General features: G+C 38.9%; 1 protein-coding gene across 17 annotated transcripts in view; it reads left to right on the forward strand.

Moving 5' to 3' along the window:
• The window catches only part of nrxn3b (neurexin 3b), a 282277-nt gene that overhangs the window by 239547 nt on the left and 19886 nt on the right, over positions 1 to 22844 (forward strand). For 13 of the 17 annotated variants that reach the window (XR_008964385.1, XR_008964386.1, XR_008964387.1 and 10 more), the window contains 2 exons: positions 4728 to 4817; positions 6149 to 6459. Coding sequence is in view for 14 of the 17 variants with exons in the window: in XM_057352254.1 (XP_057208237.1) it covers positions 4728 to 4817; positions 6149 to 6459 (401 nt within the window). In the remaining 3 variants the exon portion in view is untranslated. The remainder of the gene's footprint in view (positions 1 to 4727; positions 4818 to 6148; positions 6460 to 22844) is intronic. The other 4 variants (XM_057352261.1, XM_057352262.1, XM_057352263.1 and 1 more) reach the window with 1 other exon arrangement.

Here is a 22844-nt window from a genome sequence, read left to right on the forward strand (position 1 = left end):
ATATTAATCGCATTAATGTTGACATATTGACATTTTTGTTTACAGGTGCATGCTGAAATTCAGCATTGATATTAGAGTAAATCTGAGTTAAGTTTGATTTCATTATAATCATTTAATCAAACTCTTATTTTTAATTTAAGGAAACCTTGCAGTTAACCAAAAGCAACCTTCATTCTTCAAAATAAAGGTGCTTAAAAGGTTCTTCACAGCGATGCCATAGAAGAACCATTTTTGGCTCCACAAAGAAAGTTTTTTTAAAGACTCTTTCTTACCTTTTAATAATCCGAAGAACCTTTTTCGCCACGAAGGACATTCTGTGAAACAAAAAGGTTCTTCGAAATGAGGAATAAAAATAGCACTAAATGCTTTGTTTATCAGCATACTTACTCCTTTAAATTGTATTTTTTCCAAATATTTGGGCCATTAATTCTTTTATAATTGTTCAATTTAAAATTGTGCTAGATGAATCAGAAATCCTCCTGTTGTTTTTTCATAACACCAAAAATGGTGGTGGTGGGGTATAAAAGATGAATAGCGCACACGCACACAAATATCCCGCTGATAAAGAACAGCCATAACAAATTCTCCAGCAAAAACCTCAGCCGGATACGGAGACCACAACAAATCACGTTGTGGTTGCCAAAATACAATTGTGCAACTGAGGAACACAATCTCTCCCGCCGTGTTAATGCCACAAACCTGAAGATGGAGGTTGGCTTTAGAATTGTCCAAATGAGACCTTTGTAGCCAAGGTTACGTTGTGATCCACCGAGGATGGACATTCCCCGATGTGGGATGAAATTCCATGTTACGACAGACTTCCGTAGAGCCGCGATGAATGGGCAACAGAAGCGATTCTAACGTTGTTTGTATGCTTTCAGCATCTGTTGATGGCCCCCTGCCGCAAATCTCTGGCACTGACAGAGAACAACTGACACCTCGCCAACATTTGTTTTGACTAAAGCGGTGCCATCTGAGGGGAGTGATTCAGATATTATTCTAGCGGGAAACCTACACAAACGTGTTGATAGATGGGTAGAAACACACACTAATGTCTCGCTGATCTGAGCTCTTCTGTTGCCCTGAGCTTTTAGAAAAAAAGAAAATATGACACTCCGGGGTTGTATTGGGAAAAATGTAGAATTGAAGAAGTGGCCACACACCACATGATGTAAGATTTGAAATGGAATGACGAACTGAAACGCAAAACTCAGGAGAGGATTATTATTAGTTATGCAAATTATATGATATCATTAATTGTGAAAAGTCTTTCCTGATATGTAGAATACATTTTTATTTCAAACGAAACTAAATCATTTTACAAAAACACAGACTTTATACAAATGTTGACATCAAAATCTTTTTGTGAATTAATTTCATTAAGCTAGAATTACATATGTGAAATATTTGGGGAGGGTATGGCCATTTTATTTTAACCTTGTTTGAAGGTTAAAAAGCAGCACTATAACGGCCATCATGATATGTGTTCACGTTCATACGAGAGAGAGCGAGCGCTGGCGAAGCGTCTGATCTCTAAAATGAGTCTAACCCTCAAGCTCTCCTGGATCTCTCCTATATGTAAGCCTCCATCCAGGAAAGCCACTCCAGCCCCGGGCTCGCACACGCCACCCGTTTGGATCAAAGACATCGGCAGCCCTGCGAGCTACTTATTACTCCCCCTGCCAGCCTTTACCTCGCCCACGTCCCCCGTTCTCAGCCAGCACTAACCTGCCGCTTTGAAGCCCCTTTTCTGCCTGTTTAAATAGGAAAGCTGAAGAAAAGCAGGGCCTCATATTGCCACCGGCCTCATCCATTTAACATCCCCGTCACTGTGGAAGCTTTGTGTTTCTGAATAGCACTTCCATTCTATGGACTTTCTTTCTCTTTTTCTGAAGTTCTGAAAAAGTGCACTGTGACTCGGCGCTCACTGGCTTATTTAGCTTAGTGTTGAGTAACTTTGCTCTTTTGAAGTCCTTTTTACATGTTTTATACTCTCATGCTGTTGGGTGGTTTTTCTGTTTTTTTACTATTACAGTATCTCCAGAGAACTTCTAAACGGTATCTTTTTTTTTTTTCAGCTTGGAGAGTGGAATCGCATTGTACTGCGGTACTCTGACATTAAAAGAAATAGGCTAGTTTTTTTTTATGTACTCACTTTCTTGTTTTTTTCCCCCAAATCTGCACGACAGTCCTACCTCTGCACAACACAAACATCATTTTTTTTCCATGCAATGAAGTGAATGGAAACAGCCATCAGATCAGACCTAAAAATGTCATATGTCATTTATACTCCGTCATTCATGTTTGATCACAATAACCCCTCCAGGTGACATGTCATGCCGTATATATAATGGCAAACGTCATTGGCCCTGCACACCTCTTGACCAAACGTAATGCAACTCATTTAAATGTTTGGTATTCAGCACCAACGCAAAAGAGATTTGAAGGCAAAGAGTATCAAAATTGTGAATTTAGCTTTAGTTTCATTCAGAGATTTTGTTATTTTTATTATTTCTTGTATTTTGAAAGGTTAACCAAAACAAAAAGTTTAATGGGTAAAGCTCCAACAATTGATGTATTACTTCTTTTACTGTATATATGGGACAATCTACAGAAGTGGTGCAAATTTAAAATTGAGGTTGTTTTTATCTTTCCTTCCAATTTTTTCTTTGGAATTTTTTCTTTTCTTTGTTTGTTCTGAAATGTGTACATTTACTAAGGCAATCTTTTTTAAGCCGTTCCACAATTTTAGAACATTTTAATACTGGTCAGTACCAAAAATCAATAGAAAATTTAATAAGCAAGGATTTTTCATTTATGTTTTTTATCATGAAATTAATAATTTTATTACATTTTTTAGAACATGTATGTGCAATTAAGCTATTTCAGAACTATTTTCTTTTTCCTCTTAGTTCAATTTATGCAGCAAATGAGAAAATCAATCTCTTTTTTTCGTTGGTAAAGGGTCTCTCCATGTCCCTGTTTTTTTTTTTTTGGTGGGAAGATTTAATTTTACTGGTCACATGGTTTGGGGTGAAGACAAATATTTAAGCAATCCAGAGAGAATTTTTGTGTGTGTTTCAGTATTGACAAAATATAGCAATTTTCTAATTCTAAATAAATATATTAAAATTTAAAAGAGCAGAAAAACCATGTCAGTTAAATTTCATAAAAAGTTGACAACGCACATTAGGATAAGGTGTTTAAAAAAAGTGAAAAATAATTTACGTGTTCATTTTCTGGGTGAAATTAAGAGTGTAAGACTGTGGAAACATGCCATTCAGTAGAGAAGAAAACCGCTACATTTAAAGATATGTTTACATGAATATTTATCCTCCCTCTTGATTTTTGCAACTATGCGTCAGTTGTCTATTTATATCTTTTTTAAACATACATACAATTCTACAATTTTGTAATTTTTTCACGTCTAATGTCCAGAAAACTGTAATTTTATGGAATTTTACAGATTTTTCACAGATTTTCTCAATTTTTCAAAAACCGTCAATTTATAAACAAGACTGCAAATTTACAAGAAAAACAGGAAATATATTTACAGGGAAAATAAATTTACGGTATGTTTTTTTACAGTCTGCTTTTGAAATACGGCCAAAAACCATCAATTACAGAAAAAGACCGCAAATTTACAAGATAAACAATGGAAACTGTAATTTTACAGGGAAAACCTCAGCTGCCAGGAAATTTTTATTTCTTTCTCAGTGTATGTATGGGGGCCAGAATTTTGCACCTCTTCTGTAGAATGACTCATATATTCAAATCAGCACAACCCAAGATGGCAGATGTTCAGTTCCCTCAAACAGGCCTATAACCTCACTCCAGTCAGACAAAGAGATATAAGAAAGTCCACATAATGTCAGAATATAGCAGTGGCCCGGTGTCTCCGAGGGTTCGCAGGGACCCCAGCGGCGGCAGCAACAGCAGGCTTCGCACCAGGCTGGTAATGATCTCATCTGTATGCAGTATCTTCCTCAAATCTGTGTCATCACAAGCCTTATTTCCCAGCTGGTTTAGAGCTCCTACACATTATCTCTTTTTATGTCTTTCCCTCTGTCTCTCAGTCAACCTCATTCTCTCTTTCCCTTACAAATACTTTGTGAAGCGTTCTTCAGCCCCTTGAAATGTGAAAGCATGTGATGTCCAGTGGGAACAGATTTACACCCAATTTTAAAGATTGCAGCGCAGGAGATCGTCCTCTTACAGCTGCGCTGTGGGATTTGTGCTTCAATTGAATTTATAGAATGCCTTTGAATTTTACAGTTGTCTATATACTGTCATAATGGGTCTCATTGACTAATAATTGCATGCGAGTGTTGTTTAAACAGGTGCGTACGCACATCATTTGGCTGTGCTGTCGTTCTGAATCTGGATAGATGCTCAATGATTTTAATTTGCATATGTAATTGGCATAATAAACACACAAACCATATACAGTAAATATAAGGATGCTCCGCACAACTTCTTCAGTACAATACACAGTTAGTGAATGAAACCCACAATTTGAATGTAATGTGTGATTCTTCTTACAATGTTGTCTGTGTTAACCTGTTTGAGTTACTAATTGATAAAAAATGCTTTATAACTGTCGTTAACCTTAGAATGAAACCTAAACTGCCTATGATAACAAGACCTAAATCATCTTAAACAGGGCTAAACCTTTTTAAACAGTGTATAAATGTGAAATGTGCTAAGATGTCTTTCAAACTTTAAAGGCAACAGCGACATTGAGCGTTATCAAATGGCTAATAAGAAAATCCCGTTCAAATATACCCGGCCGGTCGAAGATTGGCTACATGAGAAAGGTAACCCTCACAAAACCCTTCAGTGTTGATTTGTTTTCGTTGCTTTAAGTTTGCGTTCATATACTCCTTGTCATGCCGTTTCGTTATATGCTTGTCCAAGCAGTTCTGAACCTCAGCCCTAATTAACCTAAACTTTCATAATTTACCCCCATTACGTAATATTTTCGTTGAGTATTATTTTGTATGTGGATTGTGATCCTCTTTGGTTATTCCATCAGTTCATTGACCAGTTAAAGGGACTGGGAACTAAGAAAAGCTACTCGAATCCAGCTCAAACTCCTTCACAAAACTCAGCGGCACCCAGACTGTTTGCTTGTCACTTTTAGAGATGCACCGATATATCAGCCAAATATCGGTATTGGTATTGGCCGATAGTTCAAAAACCGTCAATGATCAGGGCCGATATTTCCTGTCAATCAAAAGAGGACAGGAAAATGTAATGCATTTTTTTTTAGAAAATGTTAAGAAACGTCACCAGTTTTTGATTTTGAATTAATAACATTCAGAAAGTTAATAAATATTCATTTAATTTTCAGAATTGGAATTGGCAGATTTCACTCTGAATAATTGGTGGAGAAATTTAGTATCGGTGCATCTTTAGTAACTTTTCATTGGAATGATCTTCTATGTTGGTGTTCGTATAGTACAAAATCCGAAGCCTTAAAATGCATCACGAGATAACAAACTGTCGGCAGAGCATTTGCTGACTCGATTGTGTGCCAAGGCGATGATGAATTCGATCGACAATTCTTCATTTTCATTGAAGAAAGATGAAAGGGCGGAGTGTACCGTTGATCAAAATTACCATTAAAGTCCTTTGCATTATAACGCTAGGATTATTAAATGCGTTTAAAGGTCATTGCCTAAACTACATAAGATGATTATAAAGTCCCTTTAACACTGTCTAAAGCCACTTTGAAATCCCATTAGTGGTTCTACATGCATGAATCAACATGATATTTCTTTGATATGAATGAGCTTTTCTCCATTCCCACTGCAATGAGAATTGTAAATGTGTCATCGCTTTAATCGGCCTGCAGTTATGTGAATTTTCACCATTTCTATTTCTTACCGTTGAGTCATGAAAAAGCATTTGGAATTGGCCCCAAAACATTTGCATGAGAAAGCATCTCACAATGAAGACGCTACGGATTCAGTACAGAACTGCAGTAAAGAAATGCTACTCTTCATTTGTAATGCTATGGTTGCTTTAAAAACTCACACGTCCGACACGCAGTTCATTAAATAGCTAAACAGGACGTGAAGTAAGGGAATGGAGCGTGAAACCAAACCTTTCTGACTGCGTATTTCCTCGCTGCTCTTTCCCTCAGGTCGTCAGCTGACCATTTTTAACACCCAAGCCACCATCTCGATAGGCGGCAATGACCGCAAGCGTCCGTATCAAGGCCAGCTTTCGGGGCTCTATTACAACGGTCTGAAGGTTCTCAACATGGCAGCTGAAGGTCATGCCAACATCAAGATTAATGGCAGCGTGAGGTTGGTGGGGGAAGTGCCCACTAGCAGGAGTCCCTCACGCACCACCACCTCTATGCCACCGGAGATGTCCACCACTTTCATCGAGACCACCACCACCCTGTCGACCACCACCACCAGAAAACAGCGCTCACCGCCCACTATTCAGGTAGGATCCTTGGTTTACTTGATGTATGTGAATCAGCTGTATTTGTCGTATTCATGAGGTCGTGAGATCATCGATCATCGAGGATAACCTCGATTGTGTAAAGAAGAGTTTAGTGGTTTGTCTTTTTCAGATATTTTTTGAGGTTTCTAATTCTTGAGATGGCATTCAAATGTCCGTATTCTGCATTCAGACGCTTTGTTCATATGGGTAGACTGCTGTTGTCCATGCGTGGAAAGTTGACGGGGCTTTATACACAAAACCACACCACAAAAGTTCATGTGACTTCTCCTTCATATTTCAAGCCATTTGCTAGTTTTGTGTAAGGATCTGGTTGAAATGTAAAAATAAAAAGGAGACATTTTTCATGGTGGTGAAAAATGAATTGAACACAAGCAGAAATGAGACTCGAGAGCCGCAGCAGACAAGATTCTAGAAAACAACCCATTTTTGGTCTGTTTCTCACACTATTTAGATGCCTCGTGCCGTATGTCGATTAACGGAATGCCTTCTTTAACACATTCTGACATGGAGCCAATGAATGGCTTTAGTTCTCAGGGAAAGTAATCACACTGACCATTTCATCGATGCCAGAGGAAAAATTGGAGCAGCAGTCTTCATATTAAAGCCATAACTCTCCCCAGGGCATTGCTCAGCGACAGGCCGAGAAGACGTATCTCCTCCTCACCTTTAAACAGATCAACCACAGCAAAATAATAACCTCTCATGTCAGTGTTGACTGCTGCATGACTTCCTCAGTGTGCCGGCAACCCGTCCGTCGCTAAAACTCACAGGCAAACATTTCAGAGGATGAAGACTTGGTTTTTTGTTTGGCCTTTTGAAATCTATATTTGCATTGTATAAAATATTGGTAGGGAGAGAACAACATAGCATAAACCAGATTTGAACCCATAGTTCTCATGTGACTTAACGCTGATGAGAGTTGTTTGAGAGTTATATAAGCGTTACAGATTGTAAAATGAAATAAGTTATAACAAAGTTCTTTTGGGAAGTTTCAAACAAAGGCTCTGATATTTGGGTTAGAATGTCATCCTCTTCAATGCAGTTCATATCAAGAGTAAAAAGATTCATTTACTGCGGTTTTTTGAAGTAGGTTATGTTCTTGGGTCAACATCCTTTTTGGTCCTAGAACAACCAATCAAATTGTTGGAATTGTAAAAAGTCAGGGTAATGGTTGGCTGTAAAAACATTGTGACCAGCCCATTTTTTGCATTCTGGTTTTAAAAGTATTGTTAATGATAGTTGATGATTTGCTAAGAGTTGTTTAAACTTGTAGACAAAACAAGTTTTTGTCTTAACGGGGTCCTATTTTGCCTTTATTATGTTTATGATGTGCTAAACAACAGGTGATCATGTTTTGATTTTCAAAAAAATACTTTATATGTTACATATTTCACCAGTGTTTTACACCGTCATCTCGATTCTCAGAAAACAGGCGGTTGAGTTCCTGGTTCTATGAAGTCCTTCTTTCCAAAACGCTCTGATTGGTCAAGCTGAGTGTGTTGCGCCCATTACCCTATCCCAGAGCCGTTGAGAGAGAGAGTTGCGTCAACTCATTTGACTCCACAGCAATGGTGGCTCTTGAAGCCTCTCAGTAGTTCCCGGAAGTTACTAGTAACGCATAGAGCCGCAGCAAAGCAGACCGACTGTGATGAACTTTTAACCCATTTAAAGACTTAAGTCGTTTAATGAATAAAAAATTAAAGAAATAAAGCATTTAAAGTGAAAACATAACTTCCTGGAACTATCTGAAGGCTCCATGAATCACGTGAAAAGCGAAAATTTTGAACTCCCGTTGTCGCGACTCTCTCTCTCTCAACGGCTCTGCCCTATCAGTGTTTCAGGGGGCAGGGTCAATGTCAATTTTGGGATTCATGATGTCACTAACCTAAAGTCTGTTGTAGTCCCAATGAGTGAAGTGATTTCTGTTAAAGAAAATATCTTTCTTTTTCGTGAGCTTTGAGCATTGCGACAGGCCGATGTTGTTTATGCTCAAACAGCTATACTACTCATGGACTAAATTTTAAAAAGTGAAATTCCATCAGACCTCCCCTTTTATAGGGATAATTCACCCAAAAATGAAAATGACAAACATTCTTTAAAATATCTTCTTTCGTGTCATGAGTGTGACTTAGTGATGTCAGAATTTACATTTTTGGGTCAACTACCCCTTTAACTGTAACCATAGACTGTGCGACAGTTGCAAAACAGGACATTAACGTCGATTGTTGGTTTTCAATTTCTTTGGTCGGCGTTGCGCTTTGTAACTATGCCCAATGTGAAATCTCATCGTTTCATAATTCTGCTCCTCATAACTATACATAAAACATCAGCAGTGTTCAGTATGGACAGTCATTGGTAACAAGATTAGAACAGTTCTTTTATAAAACTACCTGGCAAGCTTTATATCATTTATACAGTAGTGCATTGTAGCAGCACTAGAAATCACATCCCTGCTTTGATCTGGGAATTCTGTATGACATACTTACATAAAGTAATATTGAGCGAATCTGTAACAACATTCATAATAAATGAAATCAAAAGATCTTCATGAGAGCATTCTCTTCTCAACAAGAGCTCTGTTTTGCTGTTGTTGTAAAGTGCTTCTTTTTTTTTGTAAGACAAGCTCTCCAGATCAATTTCCAGGGCCTCAGGCAGTTTGATTCATGCTGTGCCCACAAATTCATTTTCCATAGGTTTCACTTTTACTGCTCCCTCGCTGCTTGTCAACATAGATGGCAAGAAAAGGACCTGTAGAAGCTGGCAGGTTTGCCGTCCCCCGAGGGGCCCGGGCTGTGACCGATGTCGGGTCGTTCTGAACGGTTCGGGCCCGAACACCTGCTTTAGCATTAACGTTATTTTGGCACTCTGACTCCCCACCCGTGCACGCCACCCAGGGCCGGAGAGGTGAGGGACGTGTGATCGTATTTCATCCATAGATGCAGAAAACCGAAGCGGGCAGGGGCGATGAAACAATCTCACGCTTAATTAAGGATGGGACCCCTGGGAGAGGTCTTGCCTCACGCTTGATCTCTGGTAGACGACGAGTCTAGCGATGGCGAGGCTGAGGCAGGGGGCGTGAGTTTTCACCGCCGTGGCCATTCATCTCCGGCGAGGACTGTTCGCTGCACCTCAGGCTTCTGTCTGCTCAATGATGCTACCACGCACCAGGAAACAACAAAGGCAAGAGGCATTGTAGCAACGACCGAAGACCATGCTGTGCATGTCAACAAAAACACACGCGGCCACATGTCGTTCGGTTTTCGTCGAATGTAATCAATGCCCTTGACAAAACCATAATAGGAGCATCAATACTAATAGCTGCAAGCAATTGTGCTCCGTACTGTTTTTTTTATTATTTATTTTTTAGAGCAGTACGGTTATGAGCATTTTTCTCAACAAGGGTGTCTCAGGGACATGCTTGTCTAGAAGTAGAGGTCAGATTCTCTGTATTAGCGCCCATCCATATTGATTCTTGTCCTGTTATTGAGGTTTTTCGAGTTGTGATGCGTCACCTCTCCAAACACTTTGAACACAAGTACTGCTTCGGTTCTCAGGTGTCAGGAATGCATTACATTTATTTTGAGTGTGTGAAATAAGGTGTCGGTTTAAAACCAGGGTAGGGCAACATTCTAAATTTAAGCAATTTTCACAGATCATGTATAAAAGTTTACACCTTGCTCTAAATCGCATTCCCTACATGTGCATCGGTGAAAGATTTGACTGTAGTATTTGTAATAGATGTTGTTAAGCATATTTTATAATATGAGTAGCAAAGCCATGTTAAATAGCCAAAGCAGTGATGTCATGTGCCTGCGCGCACAAGGAAGTTAATGTGAGCATGCGCAGTATAAGAAAGAAAAAAAAAAAAAAAGAATAGAGTTCCCCGACAAGAGAGAAGGTGGCGGTCTGTTTTTTTCCTCCCGTGAATATAAGATATAGCAAGTGTTAGCTAACCACTTAGGTGACTGTGATAACGCTAGACTGCTGCAGAAATGTCTAGTGCTACAGGTTATGGGCTCAGTCATGCAGGCCAAAGATGGTTCAGACTTTTATTCGACGGTGACGAGAAAAATTATGAACTCTGGGAAACGAGATTCCTCGCGCATATGGAGTTGCGTGGCCTCAGAGAAGTTATCCTGGAGGACCCACAGATAGAAGGGGAAGACGAAGAAGCTCTCGCGGAAGATGAGTCTAAAAACGGAGAGGCATATGCAGAGCTAGTGCAATGTCTGGACAACAAGAGTTTGTCATTGGTAATGAGGGACGCTAAACGTGATGGGAGAAGAGCACTGGAGATTCTTCGCGAACACTAAGCAGGAAAGGACAAACCCCGCGTTGTGAGTTTGTATTGTGAACTTTCCTCGCTCCATAAAACTAGCAATGAAACGATCACTGAATATATTATTCGAGCAGAGACTATATTCACATCATTGAGAAGAGCGGACGAGCATATTAGTGGTTGGCTACAAATAGCCATGGTAGTAAAGGGGCTACCCGATTCATACAAGCCATTCGTCGTGCACATCACCCAGGCAAATGACATTGTAACGTTCGGTGAGTTTAAAACAAAACTGCGAAGTTATAAAAGCTACAGAAAAATTCAAAGCAGACATAGTTCCATATGGAAAGATAAGTGCATAAGATCTGATAACGGGATGGAGTTTACGGGGCAGGAGTTCCAGTTTTTACTTAGGCGTAATGGGATAAGGCACGAGACCAGTGCACCCTACTCACCTCATCAGAACGGAACTGCCGAAAGAGGTTGGAGAACACTATTTGAGATGTCACGATGCATGCTTTTGGAGAGTAACCTCTCAAAGCAATTATGGACATATGCTGTACAGACAGCAGCTCAAATCCGCAACAGGTGCTACAGTAAGCGGCTAGAGCAGACACCTTACCGTGTTTTCACAGGAAAAACACCTAACCTATCTAACATGAAGATATTTGGCTCTGAATGCTACGTATATCAGCAGGATAAGAAGAAGCTGGATTCAAGGTGATAAATATAGTCCAGCATATAACGTGTATTATCCTGAGACAGGAAAAGTCCTAAAATATAGGCTGGTGAAATTCATCACCAAAAGTAGCACAGATAGCCAGACTCAGACAGATTGTGACGTGGGGGACGACGTTGAGAGTTATGGGGATACACCACCAAAGGTAATCAACCAGGGTCAGGCACAGCCTAAGGAAAGTAAAGAGTCCAGTGTTGAGATTGATGAGGCAGGTCCAACCCAGACAGATAATACTCAGAGAGAACAGGAAGAAAGGACGTATCCTACGAGACAGAGAAAAGCTCCAGAATACTTAAAAGAGTACCAGTGTAAAGCTGAATGTAATAATGACAAAAGTGAAAATGTAGATTATTTCTACAGAGTGTCTTATGGTGTACCTAAAACATTTAGAGAGGCTATGGACTCTAAGAAATCAAAAATGTGGAATGACGCGATGAAAGAGGAGATGAACTCTTTGACAGAGAATGAGACTTTCACTCTGACCACACTGCCAAGAGGCAAACAAGCAGTGGGAGGTCGCTGGGTATATGCAGTGAAAGAGAGCCCAGATGGATCTGAGACTTGTAAAGCCAGATATGTTGCAAAGGGGTATGGTCAAGTGGAAGGGATTGACTATAAAGAGACCTTTTCACCGACAGCCAACATGACCTCTGTGCGAGCATTGATGCAGGTGGCTGTACAAGAGGATCTTACCCTACACCAAATGGATGTAAAGACTGCTTACCTCCATGCTCCTACGGACTGTGAGGTATATATGGAGCAACCGGAAGGTTTTGAGATCAGGTCAAAAAGAGGAGAACACTTAGTGTGTAAACTCAACAAGTCATTGTAGGTTTAAAACAGTCCGGGCGTAACTGGACCATGTTACTGCATGATCACCTTATAGAGAATGGTTTTGTACAAAATGATGCTGATCATTGTGTCTACAGCAGAGAATCTGACAGAGGAAAAGTGATTCTGTTAGTATGGGTAGATGACTTAATCATAGCGACGAGTAACAACACTTTACTCAGTGATGCAAAAGAGATGTTGAAGAGAAGGTTTAAATTGAAAGATATGGGTACACTTAAACACTTCCTGGGCATCGACTTTAGACAGAGTGAGGGAGAGATCAAAATGACTCAGAAGAGACACATAGAGAGGATGTTAACAAAATTTGGAATGTCCGAATGCAAACCAAGATCCACCCCATGTGAGCAAAAGTTAAACTTTGACAGTGAGGGTGAGGTTATTAACTCAACAGGGTATAGAGAGATAGTAGGTAGCTTAATATATATTATGACATGTACCAGACCTGACCTGAGCTGGGTTGTTAGTAAACTATCACAACACCTAGCAGAACCAAAGCAGCAGCATTGGGCTACAGCAAAACCCCTACTAAGGTACTTAAAAGGTACTATGGGTCAAGAACTACACTTCCAGAAATGTGAGGGAAGCCTACAGCTTGAGGGATACAGTGACACTGATTGGGCAGCTGATACAAGGAGGAGGAGACAGGAGAAGCACAACTGGATACTGTTTCATCTTAAATGAGAATGGTGCAGTTATATCGTGGAAGAGTAGAAAACAGCCAACAGTGGTGCTATCAACCTGCGAAGCTAAGTATATGGCCCTAGCAGCCACTACTCAAGAGAGTATGTACCTTGTACAACTACTTAAAGGAATAGATAGTAGTAACCAGCATGTACCAGTCAAGATATATGAGGACAATCAGGGGGCGATAGCTTTATCAAAGAACCCAGTATGCAGACAGAGAAGCAAACACGTTGATATAAAGTATCACTTTGTACGGACTGTACAAGCAGAAGGGAAAATATCTATAGAGTACTACCCTACTGCAGACATGGTAGCTGATGCCCTTACCAAGCCAATGACAAAGGCTAAGTTTGACAGGTTCAAGGGGTATTTGTTTGGAGAGTAATGTGAACTGGCAGAAGAAATTTTTTTTTTTTTAACTGCCAGTATGTCAAATATTTTATTTTGGAATTATGTATTTTTGGTTTTTGTTTACAAATATAGAGAGCTATAAACATGTTTTTGAGTGGGAGTGTTAAGCATATTTTATAATATGAGTAGCAAAGCCATGTTAAATAGCCAAAGCAGTGATGTCGTGTGCCTGCGATGTCATGTGCCTGCGCGCACAAGGAAGTTAATGTGAGCATGCGCAGTATAAGAAATAAAAGAAGAAAAAAAAGAATAGAGTTCCCCGACAAGAGAGAAGGTGGCGGTCTGTTTTTTTCCTCCCGTGAATATAAGCTATAGCAAGTGTTAGCTAACCACTTAGGTGACTGTGATAACGATAGACTGCTGCAGAAATGTCTAGTGCTACAGCTCTCTTAAAGTGACAGTACACCCAAAAACTATAATTCTGTCATTTTTTGTCACTCTGGTGACATTTCGAACCTGTAGGACTTTCTTTCTTCTGCAGAACACAAAAAAAGATATTTTAAAGTAGGCCTGGCTAAAAAATATTGATTCTTCGATTTGAATCGATCTTTAATTTAAAGAAACAATATCGATACAGCAATTCCCCGATTTCTCCCCGGGTTCGTAATGCAAGTGCCTCAGAGAATATTATCTGTATTTTGCCTCTCGTCCAGAGGAAGGTGCCATTATTCAAGTTGAATTTTGAAATCTGTTTTATTTCTTAAACGTTTCAAGTTGTTTATGAATTTCAAGTTTTTCATGATTTCACTGTTGCACATTTACAGTGTTTTTATTTTTTACAGTAATGTTTGGTTGCTCAACGTAAAAGTAAAAATTAATATGTATTTCATTCATTTAGCTAAGTAGGGGGGTTTCAGTTACCAGCTATATATTTAAATATGGATTCCATGTCTGCAAAACTAATATTTTAAATGAAATACTGATAACTAATTGATATTGAATCGAATCGAATTGAAACCATATAAATAAGAATCGAATCGAATCGCCAAAATGGTCTAAGCGAACAACGGCGGTATCCATTGACTTGCATTGGTTTTGTGATCATACAATAGCCATACCGCCGTTGTTCGGTTGCCGACATTCTTCAAAATATCTTCTTTTTTGCTCTTCAGAAGAAGAAAAAAGTCATACAGGTTTGAAATGCCAAGACGGTGAGTAAATGAGGACAAAATTTTAATTTTTTTTGATGAACTATCCCTTTAAATGTCCTCGGTGTGAACGATCTCAACATCATCAACGTCACAGTTCGAAAGGGGTCAAATATTCGTAAGATAATTATTCATAGAAAACTCGTAAACGCCTATTACAAAATATACAAACATCATTGAACATCCAGGTACGACACAGTATAATATTAAAAGTGTACTGTAAACTTTTTTATTGGGTGTTTTTTTGTGAATTCAGTTATTACTCTTTCATGGGAACTACGTAAATTTATGTATCCATCAAAATGATAATTCCTCTCATTTTTTAAATTGTTGACATTTTCCGGATTCTGCAAGGCGTATATGAATTTATGACCCCAACTATGATTTTTACAAAGATGTCTTAAAGCACAGCAGGACCCAGATAGCTGGCTAAATGAATGTGCGACTTTGTGCTCCAAGACACTTTTATGTAAAACCCTTATTCCTCGACATCCCTTGTGATGCACCCCCCTCATTAAAAACAATGGCTTTGCAGCGTTCTCTGACCTAGCGTAAACTCGAATGTGTAGGCGCCTTTAATCACCGGACACTAGCTGACAGATGCAGAACATATCACAGTATTTATCTGCGTTTGCATTGTGCCTGATTCCAGCTCTCGCACTCTTTTACGTCACCTCTTATTGTCCGCCTCCAAGTTGAATGACTAATTCCAGTGATTTCAGCTCCATGCTCATGCTGTTTTAATGATGGGTGAGTCACGGCGAGTCTCACGAGAATTCCACGCACTGGACGAATAATCCATCTGTTGAGGACAGAGTTATCTTGAAGTGGAAGCGTTGCTCTTAAATAATGTAGTGATGGGAGTTCAGCAGAAATAAGTCTTCCGATGAACTCCATTACTGTACTTTATATATCCAGCAGCATGATTGCTGTTTAAGTGTAGCGTGGAGGAAAGAAAAGAAAGACGCAGAAAGACAGAAGCGAGAAGCAAAACAGAGATGATTTGTCGTATTGTGAGAAGATGCAAAATAAAAACAAGCATAAAAACAGAGACATCCAATAATCCGCCCCGTAAACACAGAGACGTGTCTCCCAGCGTGGCGAGAAATTCCATCTGCATTCTGTCTATGATTTTTTCCAATTGTTTGTCTTTGTACGGATGCATCAGACTGGATGCCTTTGGACATTGCGACGCGTCTCGCTGTTTATTCAGTCTCGCACCGCAAGCTCCGTGTTTGTAAGATGCCGTGTCAAGTTAAACTTTTAAAAACACATGTCGAGACCTCTGTTGCTTTGAGCTCTGTCTGGCTTTTTTTAATGCAAGAACGTGTCCATGCCGAACGGCCCATAATGGATAAACAACCCTGGCTAAGTATCGGACAGTATGTAAAGGAACTTTGCTGTTTTGTTCACCACCACTTCGCTGGATGCTGAGGACTTTCACGGAACAACAGATATTTACATGGCAGTCACTTCAATTAGTTGTTCTCAAACCCCCTTTGCGTAGGGTGCACCACGTTGTGGCCCCCTAAATAAAGACTTTAATATATAGTATATATTATCACGAGCTGGCGTGGCGGAAGAACCCAAATGCAGGCAGCAGTGGTGTTGAAGGGGTTAACAGAGACTTTATTAAATAAGGAACCACAAAACAAAAGACCCACAATGGGGGTAACGAGGACAGAACTAATATAAAAACGGAAACAAAAATACTTCACACAAGGGGGCAAAACAACAGGACAAAATAACAAAACAAAACACGACCAAACGTCAAAGTAAAAGGCAGGGAAGTCCAAAACGTTAAATAATAATCCCAAAGACAAGGCAGGAACAAGACGAGAACTCAAAGAGTTGCACTTACGGGGGACATTCACCAAACACACACATACAACGCAAGAGCACAGGACAATGAAACAAGAGGGCATTAAATAGGGCAAGACAAACGAGGGATAATGACACAGGGCAGGTGAGAAACATTAGACACGGCAGGGAAGCAATACATGAAACGAGAGGGGCGGGGCCAATGACGAGACACGAGAAAGCACATGAGAAGTAAGAACGCAAACCACTCATGGCTTTCTCACATAAAACCTAAGGGCTCCGTCCCGATCCTGCCACATGACTAGAAATGCAGAACCAAGAATGCAGGACCGTGACATATATTTTTTGCTTAATCTGTTTATTGAACTTTTATAACAATGAAAGGATACAGATAAAGGGGAACAGAAACATTTCTGCCCCCACACTAACCCCCCCAAAAAAGCTCTCAATACGTTAGTATTATTTAAGTCTAATCAAAGTTTAGAACAATTTTTACACATAAAAGTCATCACCTTTATACATATTTACATCAACAAACGAGGCACTACAAATATAAGTTATGTACATACAGTGGACCTACTTGTACTCTATATTTTAAGGTAACCAAAAACAATGCTGGAACATCAGTTCTTTGGTTGGTCGTCTTATTTTTGGATGTTTGATTTCACAAAATGTATGATACATTTTCATAAAATGCCACAAAAACTATTGCCCCCCTGGATACATATACCCCCCCCCAGTTTGAGAACCACTAACTTAAGTCACTCATTTATAATGTTATAATTCATATTTCACTCATTTATCGTTTTAAGAAAAATGATATATTTCATAATAATAATAATTATTATTATAACATTTTCTTAAATATATACATAAATGGGTGTGTGTGTGTATTTATATATAGTTAATTATTACACACACATACAGTATATTATGTAAACCAAAAACTTTTTTTCGTATACAATTAGTCGCAAATAATCGTTTGACGGCCCTAATGTGTGTTGGACAGGCTTAGGTATGCAGAAGAGCTGCAGTGTGTCCCAAAGAGTGAAAAAGAATGTGTATGGCTAAAAATACAGTACGGTTTCCCTATACTGTAGACCTTGAATGTAGTGTAAAACACAGTAGATTATAGCTGATGTTTTGCACAGGTGTTAGTTCAATGGCCCATGAATTCTCCTACACGATGAAATGCTCCAATGGCTTGTGTCTCTGATCAAGACGAGTCCTCACGTTCCCCTGTGGTCTTGCTACAGCATTATCTCAGGCTGTTCACTTGAACTTGTCTCCAGAGGCCTGGATCTCACCGGCTCTGCAGATGAGCGAGGACTACGGGTACTGTACGTACGGGTACGTTAGATTAGTGTAAAGGTCAGACTTAGCAGGAGCGTGGTGCTGATTTGTGATTCATGTGTTAATTTGACTACGCTCTTGTTCTGGAGCCGCACACACTGAGAGATGGATGCCGGTTGCCCTGGGATGCTTGGTGGTCCCAATTATATGGAGGTGGCAGATGGATGGGGGGCTCCCGTGGCGAAGGGCTCATTAGAAGCAAGCATCCAGGGGACGAGCGTCAACGCGCCGCCCACTGAAGCTGCACTATCCTGCCATCCCCCCAATCTATCGCAGATCCCCTGACACTGAGAAGCTAATGAAAGGCATTACAAAAACAAATAGTGGCGCTAATGTGAGCTTGTTACTCCCGGTCCATCACAACAGCTTGTGTCCACTGCAGAGTTGGCGAGGATATTTCGAAACCGTATAGCATGTTTCTATAAGCTACATAATGTACTTAATGTAGTTTTGTGGCTCAGCGGGACGAGACGTGATTGGCAGCTGTAGAGGATTGAATCTCTGTTCACTTTGAGAGCTCAGAACCTGCAAGATCAGTATTCAAATCAGCGCTGCTCACATTGAGCCTCGCGAGCCAGCCACAGGATGACAGTGAGTAAATAAGCACTGGATAAACACACAGCAGGCTCTTTCTGATGCTGTAATGAAACATCTCAGGAGTGATTTATTGTATGAACGCCGCTGCTGTCTGGACGATGACTCGACCCTTTGACTGAAGCTGGCGGATGTCGGCTTCGATCAGATAATGAAAGAGTCGCTTCCTGGAGAACTCAGTCTGTGTTTGCGGCTGGCCAGATTGACAGGTTGCGTTCGGGGTGTTTGACAATTAGATTTGTATGGAAAAATAAACCATATTTATAAAGAGAGGATGCAATAATTTACACGAATGTATAAATCCGCTATTTCACTGTGTGTAAAAGCGAACGCGAATTAAATATTGCAATGCCTTTGATTGGATTTTGATTATTTTGATGGATTTATTTAAGTCCCCCTGTAGTCAATCATTTTGACCCTTAAAAATCTTTGATCATCGAAATGTTTTAATTATTTTAATAATTTCTTATTCTTATATCAGCTGTGTGACGTGATTGGTTGGGGTTTGTGACGTATAGAACAAGTGGTTTCTTTGGTAAACTGCCGTTTTAAATAAAAAATACACAGCAATGGTGTTAACTGGTGAATGTGCAGATGGTAGAAAAAAGCAAAAGTAGAGAAATATCTAAATTCATCCTTTCCCAACTGTGTCCAGTCTTAGTGAAGGAATAGTTCACATTTTTTTCATTAAGAGTAAATACCTAAATGTCTTGATTCAAATCAAATATTGTCAATTCCGAATTTACATATACTTTATTTTTTGGGGGTGCATTGTCAAGACTCTAATGCTATGTCACTCATTATACCTAGTTCTAGCCTATCATCATCCAACACTTGGAGTATATAAGATCCGTACTTACTCAACATGTGCTTTCTGACGCCGACTGTTTAAAATTTTGGTCTATTCCTTGTGATCTCTGAAGAATTCCAGTACAGCAGATAGGTCTTTTTTATTTGTCTTTAAATAAACAAAATAGTGTCTCTAAAAAAATGAGGATTATTTTCAACCCAGCATTGGGTCGAAAAGGGATAAATTATTTATTTATTAAATTATCTTATTAAATCAATTATTTGAAATGATTTGTTTTTAAAGGGACAGTTCGCCCAGAAATGAATTCTGACAAGAATTACTCACCCTTTAGTTGTTCCAAACCTGTATACATTTCTTTGTTATGTTGAACACAAAAGATATTTGGAAGAATGTTAGCAACTGAGATTTCTGGGGCACCATTGACTACCATTAAAATGGTTGTCAAAGGTGCCCCAGAATTGTTTGTTTTCCTGAATTTCTTCTTTATTGTTCAACAAAACAAAAAAATAGAATAATTCTTTCTACTATGGCAGTCAATATTGCCCAAGAAATCTCCGTTGCTAACATTCTTCCAAATATCTTTCTTTGCGTCAAAAAAAAGACATTTAAACAGGTTTGGAGCAACTCAAGGATAAGTAATTAATGACAGAATTTTCATTTTTGGGTGAACTATCCCTTTAACTCAATCAATCGGTATCAGTGAGTATTTATTTTAATTCTTTGTTAATGGAATCTCAGACGCTCTATTCTTTGTCTTACATTACAGTACGCATATTTTTGGACAAAATAACCCTACAGTCATCTTATCGATGACTTTGCACTTGATTTTTCAGTGCGTTCCACAATCATACACTCATCAGCTTGTCCTGACATTGCCCTTTTCAGAAAGTTGTCTCAGATCTCAAATCGATCAGCCAGAGTTCAGCGTTTGCAGTGAAATCCCATATAATCTCCTCCCAGGACAGCCGATTTCTATGAAGTGTAAGGGCCCAGTCTAAATGGCCCTCTGCCCCTCGGTCCTTTCCGCGCCCTGCGGGTCTCTGTCCAGTCTTCCCTCAGAGTCTCCATTACACACAAAGCCACACACAGTAACTGGACGCTTCATTTTTTTCCGGTCCTGATCCAGGGCTGTAATTGAAACATCCTGTTGGGCCTGTGTCGCTCTCTAATTTTAGCCAGCGAGTCTCGGCTAGTGGAGGGTAGTTCTCTGGGACTGTTTGTCACCACTTCCCTGATGACCTTGCACACTGCGGCAGGGGAGTGATTAAAGATCAAGGCCAAAGACCATTTCCTTTGCTCTGGAAGATAAATGGCCCTGTTCGAAACTGCCTGCTATGGCCCGGGACAATTAGAGTGTGCTGAGGAGAGGCATGGGAGTGCAAAGTGTACCAAAGGAGGTGCACAAATACACATTCTGCCCCAGTTATATTATACGATTCAGACCATAAATTATTAAACCATTGAACACGAGTCCACAGGTTTGAGCAGACAAGTGACAGTAGCACGTTTAGCTGTTATTTTCATGTTACTCAAATTGTTTATTTATTTTTATTGTTCTGTTTATTTTAGGGATGTCCAACGTTTTATTGTGATTAATCGCATCCAGAATAAAAGTTTGTGTTTACATGATATATGTCTGGGTCACTGATCTATATAAATGACTGGTTTGCGCCTAGAACGCTAAACCAACGGCAGGAGGTGAATCCACCGGAAGCGATTGCGCCACCATCTTGGTAGGCCCAACTGACAGAGAGCGCCATTGACTTACAGTCAAAAGGAAAATCTAAAATAACCAGTTTTTCAGCTTATTAGGCGCGCGATAAGTTTTTAGTTCACATATGTGTTTAAATGAATTGTTTTTTCCAACGTTTGTGTTTCTTTTGGGCAGAATAGCGACGTATAGAAATCAATGTATAAAAGGTGAGTGTACTGCACGCTGTTGTAATGGCACATGTGTAAATGTTAGGAATAATGCTTCATGACTTAAAGAACATATACAGCCTGTTTTATCTGTATTTAGATTTTATAATAAGCACATTTGTCATATGTTGTGGCGTCTCGGTAGTCTGCTGATCTGATATGTACGCTACTGTAATAAAAATGAATGTAACTCTCTCTATGTCTAATAAGACTTATATAATTAACCATTTACATGCTTAAAAGACATTTGCGTTGTAAGAATGTACTGGGAGACAATATAAAAATGGGGACTGGTAATTTACTGTTTTATCATTAATATGTGATAACTCCCTATTAATTTAACAGAACATTTGGGAACACCAACATGGCGGCGCTTCAGTGTAATAACGTCATGAGCGATCCAGTCATTTATATAGATCAGTGCTCTGGGTACTGTGCACATTAATTTTATGTTTATAAACACATGCACATATTTAAGAAAATTATGAAATATAAAAATTAATAAACATTGAAATTATTGGTAAATATAAATAAATACATCTAAATATTTCCTATATACGTATATGTGTATGTGTTTATAAATACAAAATTAATATGCACAGTACACCGACATATGGGTCATTCCACGAAATCGGTGCCTTTTGTGTCCCTGAGGAATATTCAGACATAGAATTACTATAACAACAAATATTTTTTTTATTTAAAATGATACCAACACTACATGTTCTTTCATCAATATTACATCAAAATAAAGTCAAATAAATATTATTTAAAATAATTAAAATTGTATTCATGCTGGTAAGTGTAAAGTTTTTTGCCTGTCCCTTGCAATGATTTTCAGCAGTACTTTTACCTTGCAAATTAAAGGAAATATGTAAAAAAATATATGTCCATATTATTCTAAGTGTAGCCTCATTATTAAACAATGTTTTGGAATAAGTATACATTATCAGTTTAAAATATAAACCATTGTATGTATGTCCCTGATTTTATGTCACCACTGTTACTTTCACCAAAAATAAACCTGACAAAAATTAATGACAGTGACAAAGTGACAAAAATACTACATGTATATAACAACTATTACATAGTTCTATTGAAAAATACAGTATATAGTACAACTTGTGTCTGTAACAGGGATGACAAAAAAATTCAAACATGAGGCAAATAAAGAGTCATAAAATAAACAATTAAAGAGCCTGCGATGACACAATACAATTTCATGAAATTTTAAGATGTGTTCATTGTATGGACATTAAGAAAAAAGACATTAAACTTACTTTATATTTTAATTTTTCAAAGTTGAAAAGGCACCGATTTCGTGGAATGACCGATATATTATGTAAACAGAAACTTTCATTCTGGATGCAATTAATTGCGATTAATCGTTAGACAGCCCTAGTTTATTTATGTGATCATAGAGGTCTAAAGAAACTCATGCGTGACCACACTGTCATGTTATGTAGGCCTACATATAATTTTCTTTGCCTGAATTATTCATAAATGTTTTGTGACGTGGTGAATTCATATGAATTTGTTGATCTCATTTGAACATTTTAGATTGATCCACTTTCACTGTAAGTAAGGGATATTACATGGCTAGCAGTGCAAAGGATTTAAATGCACGATGTGGAGGCCAAGAACCACCCGACGCGAAGCAGCCGTGGATCATCCCACTTATACCATTGTCATTTGCCAAGTTAAAGCTGTTAGTGATGTTTACAGTGGAATTTTTTATCAGACGGGTGAAAA

The sequence above is a fragment of the Triplophysa rosa genome, linkage group LG15 (genome assembly GCF_024868665.1).
Source record: "Triplophysa rosa linkage group LG15, Trosa_1v2, whole genome shotgun sequence".
Taxonomy (NCBI): domain Eukaryota; kingdom Metazoa; phylum Chordata; class Actinopteri; order Cypriniformes; family Nemacheilidae; genus Triplophysa; species Triplophysa rosa.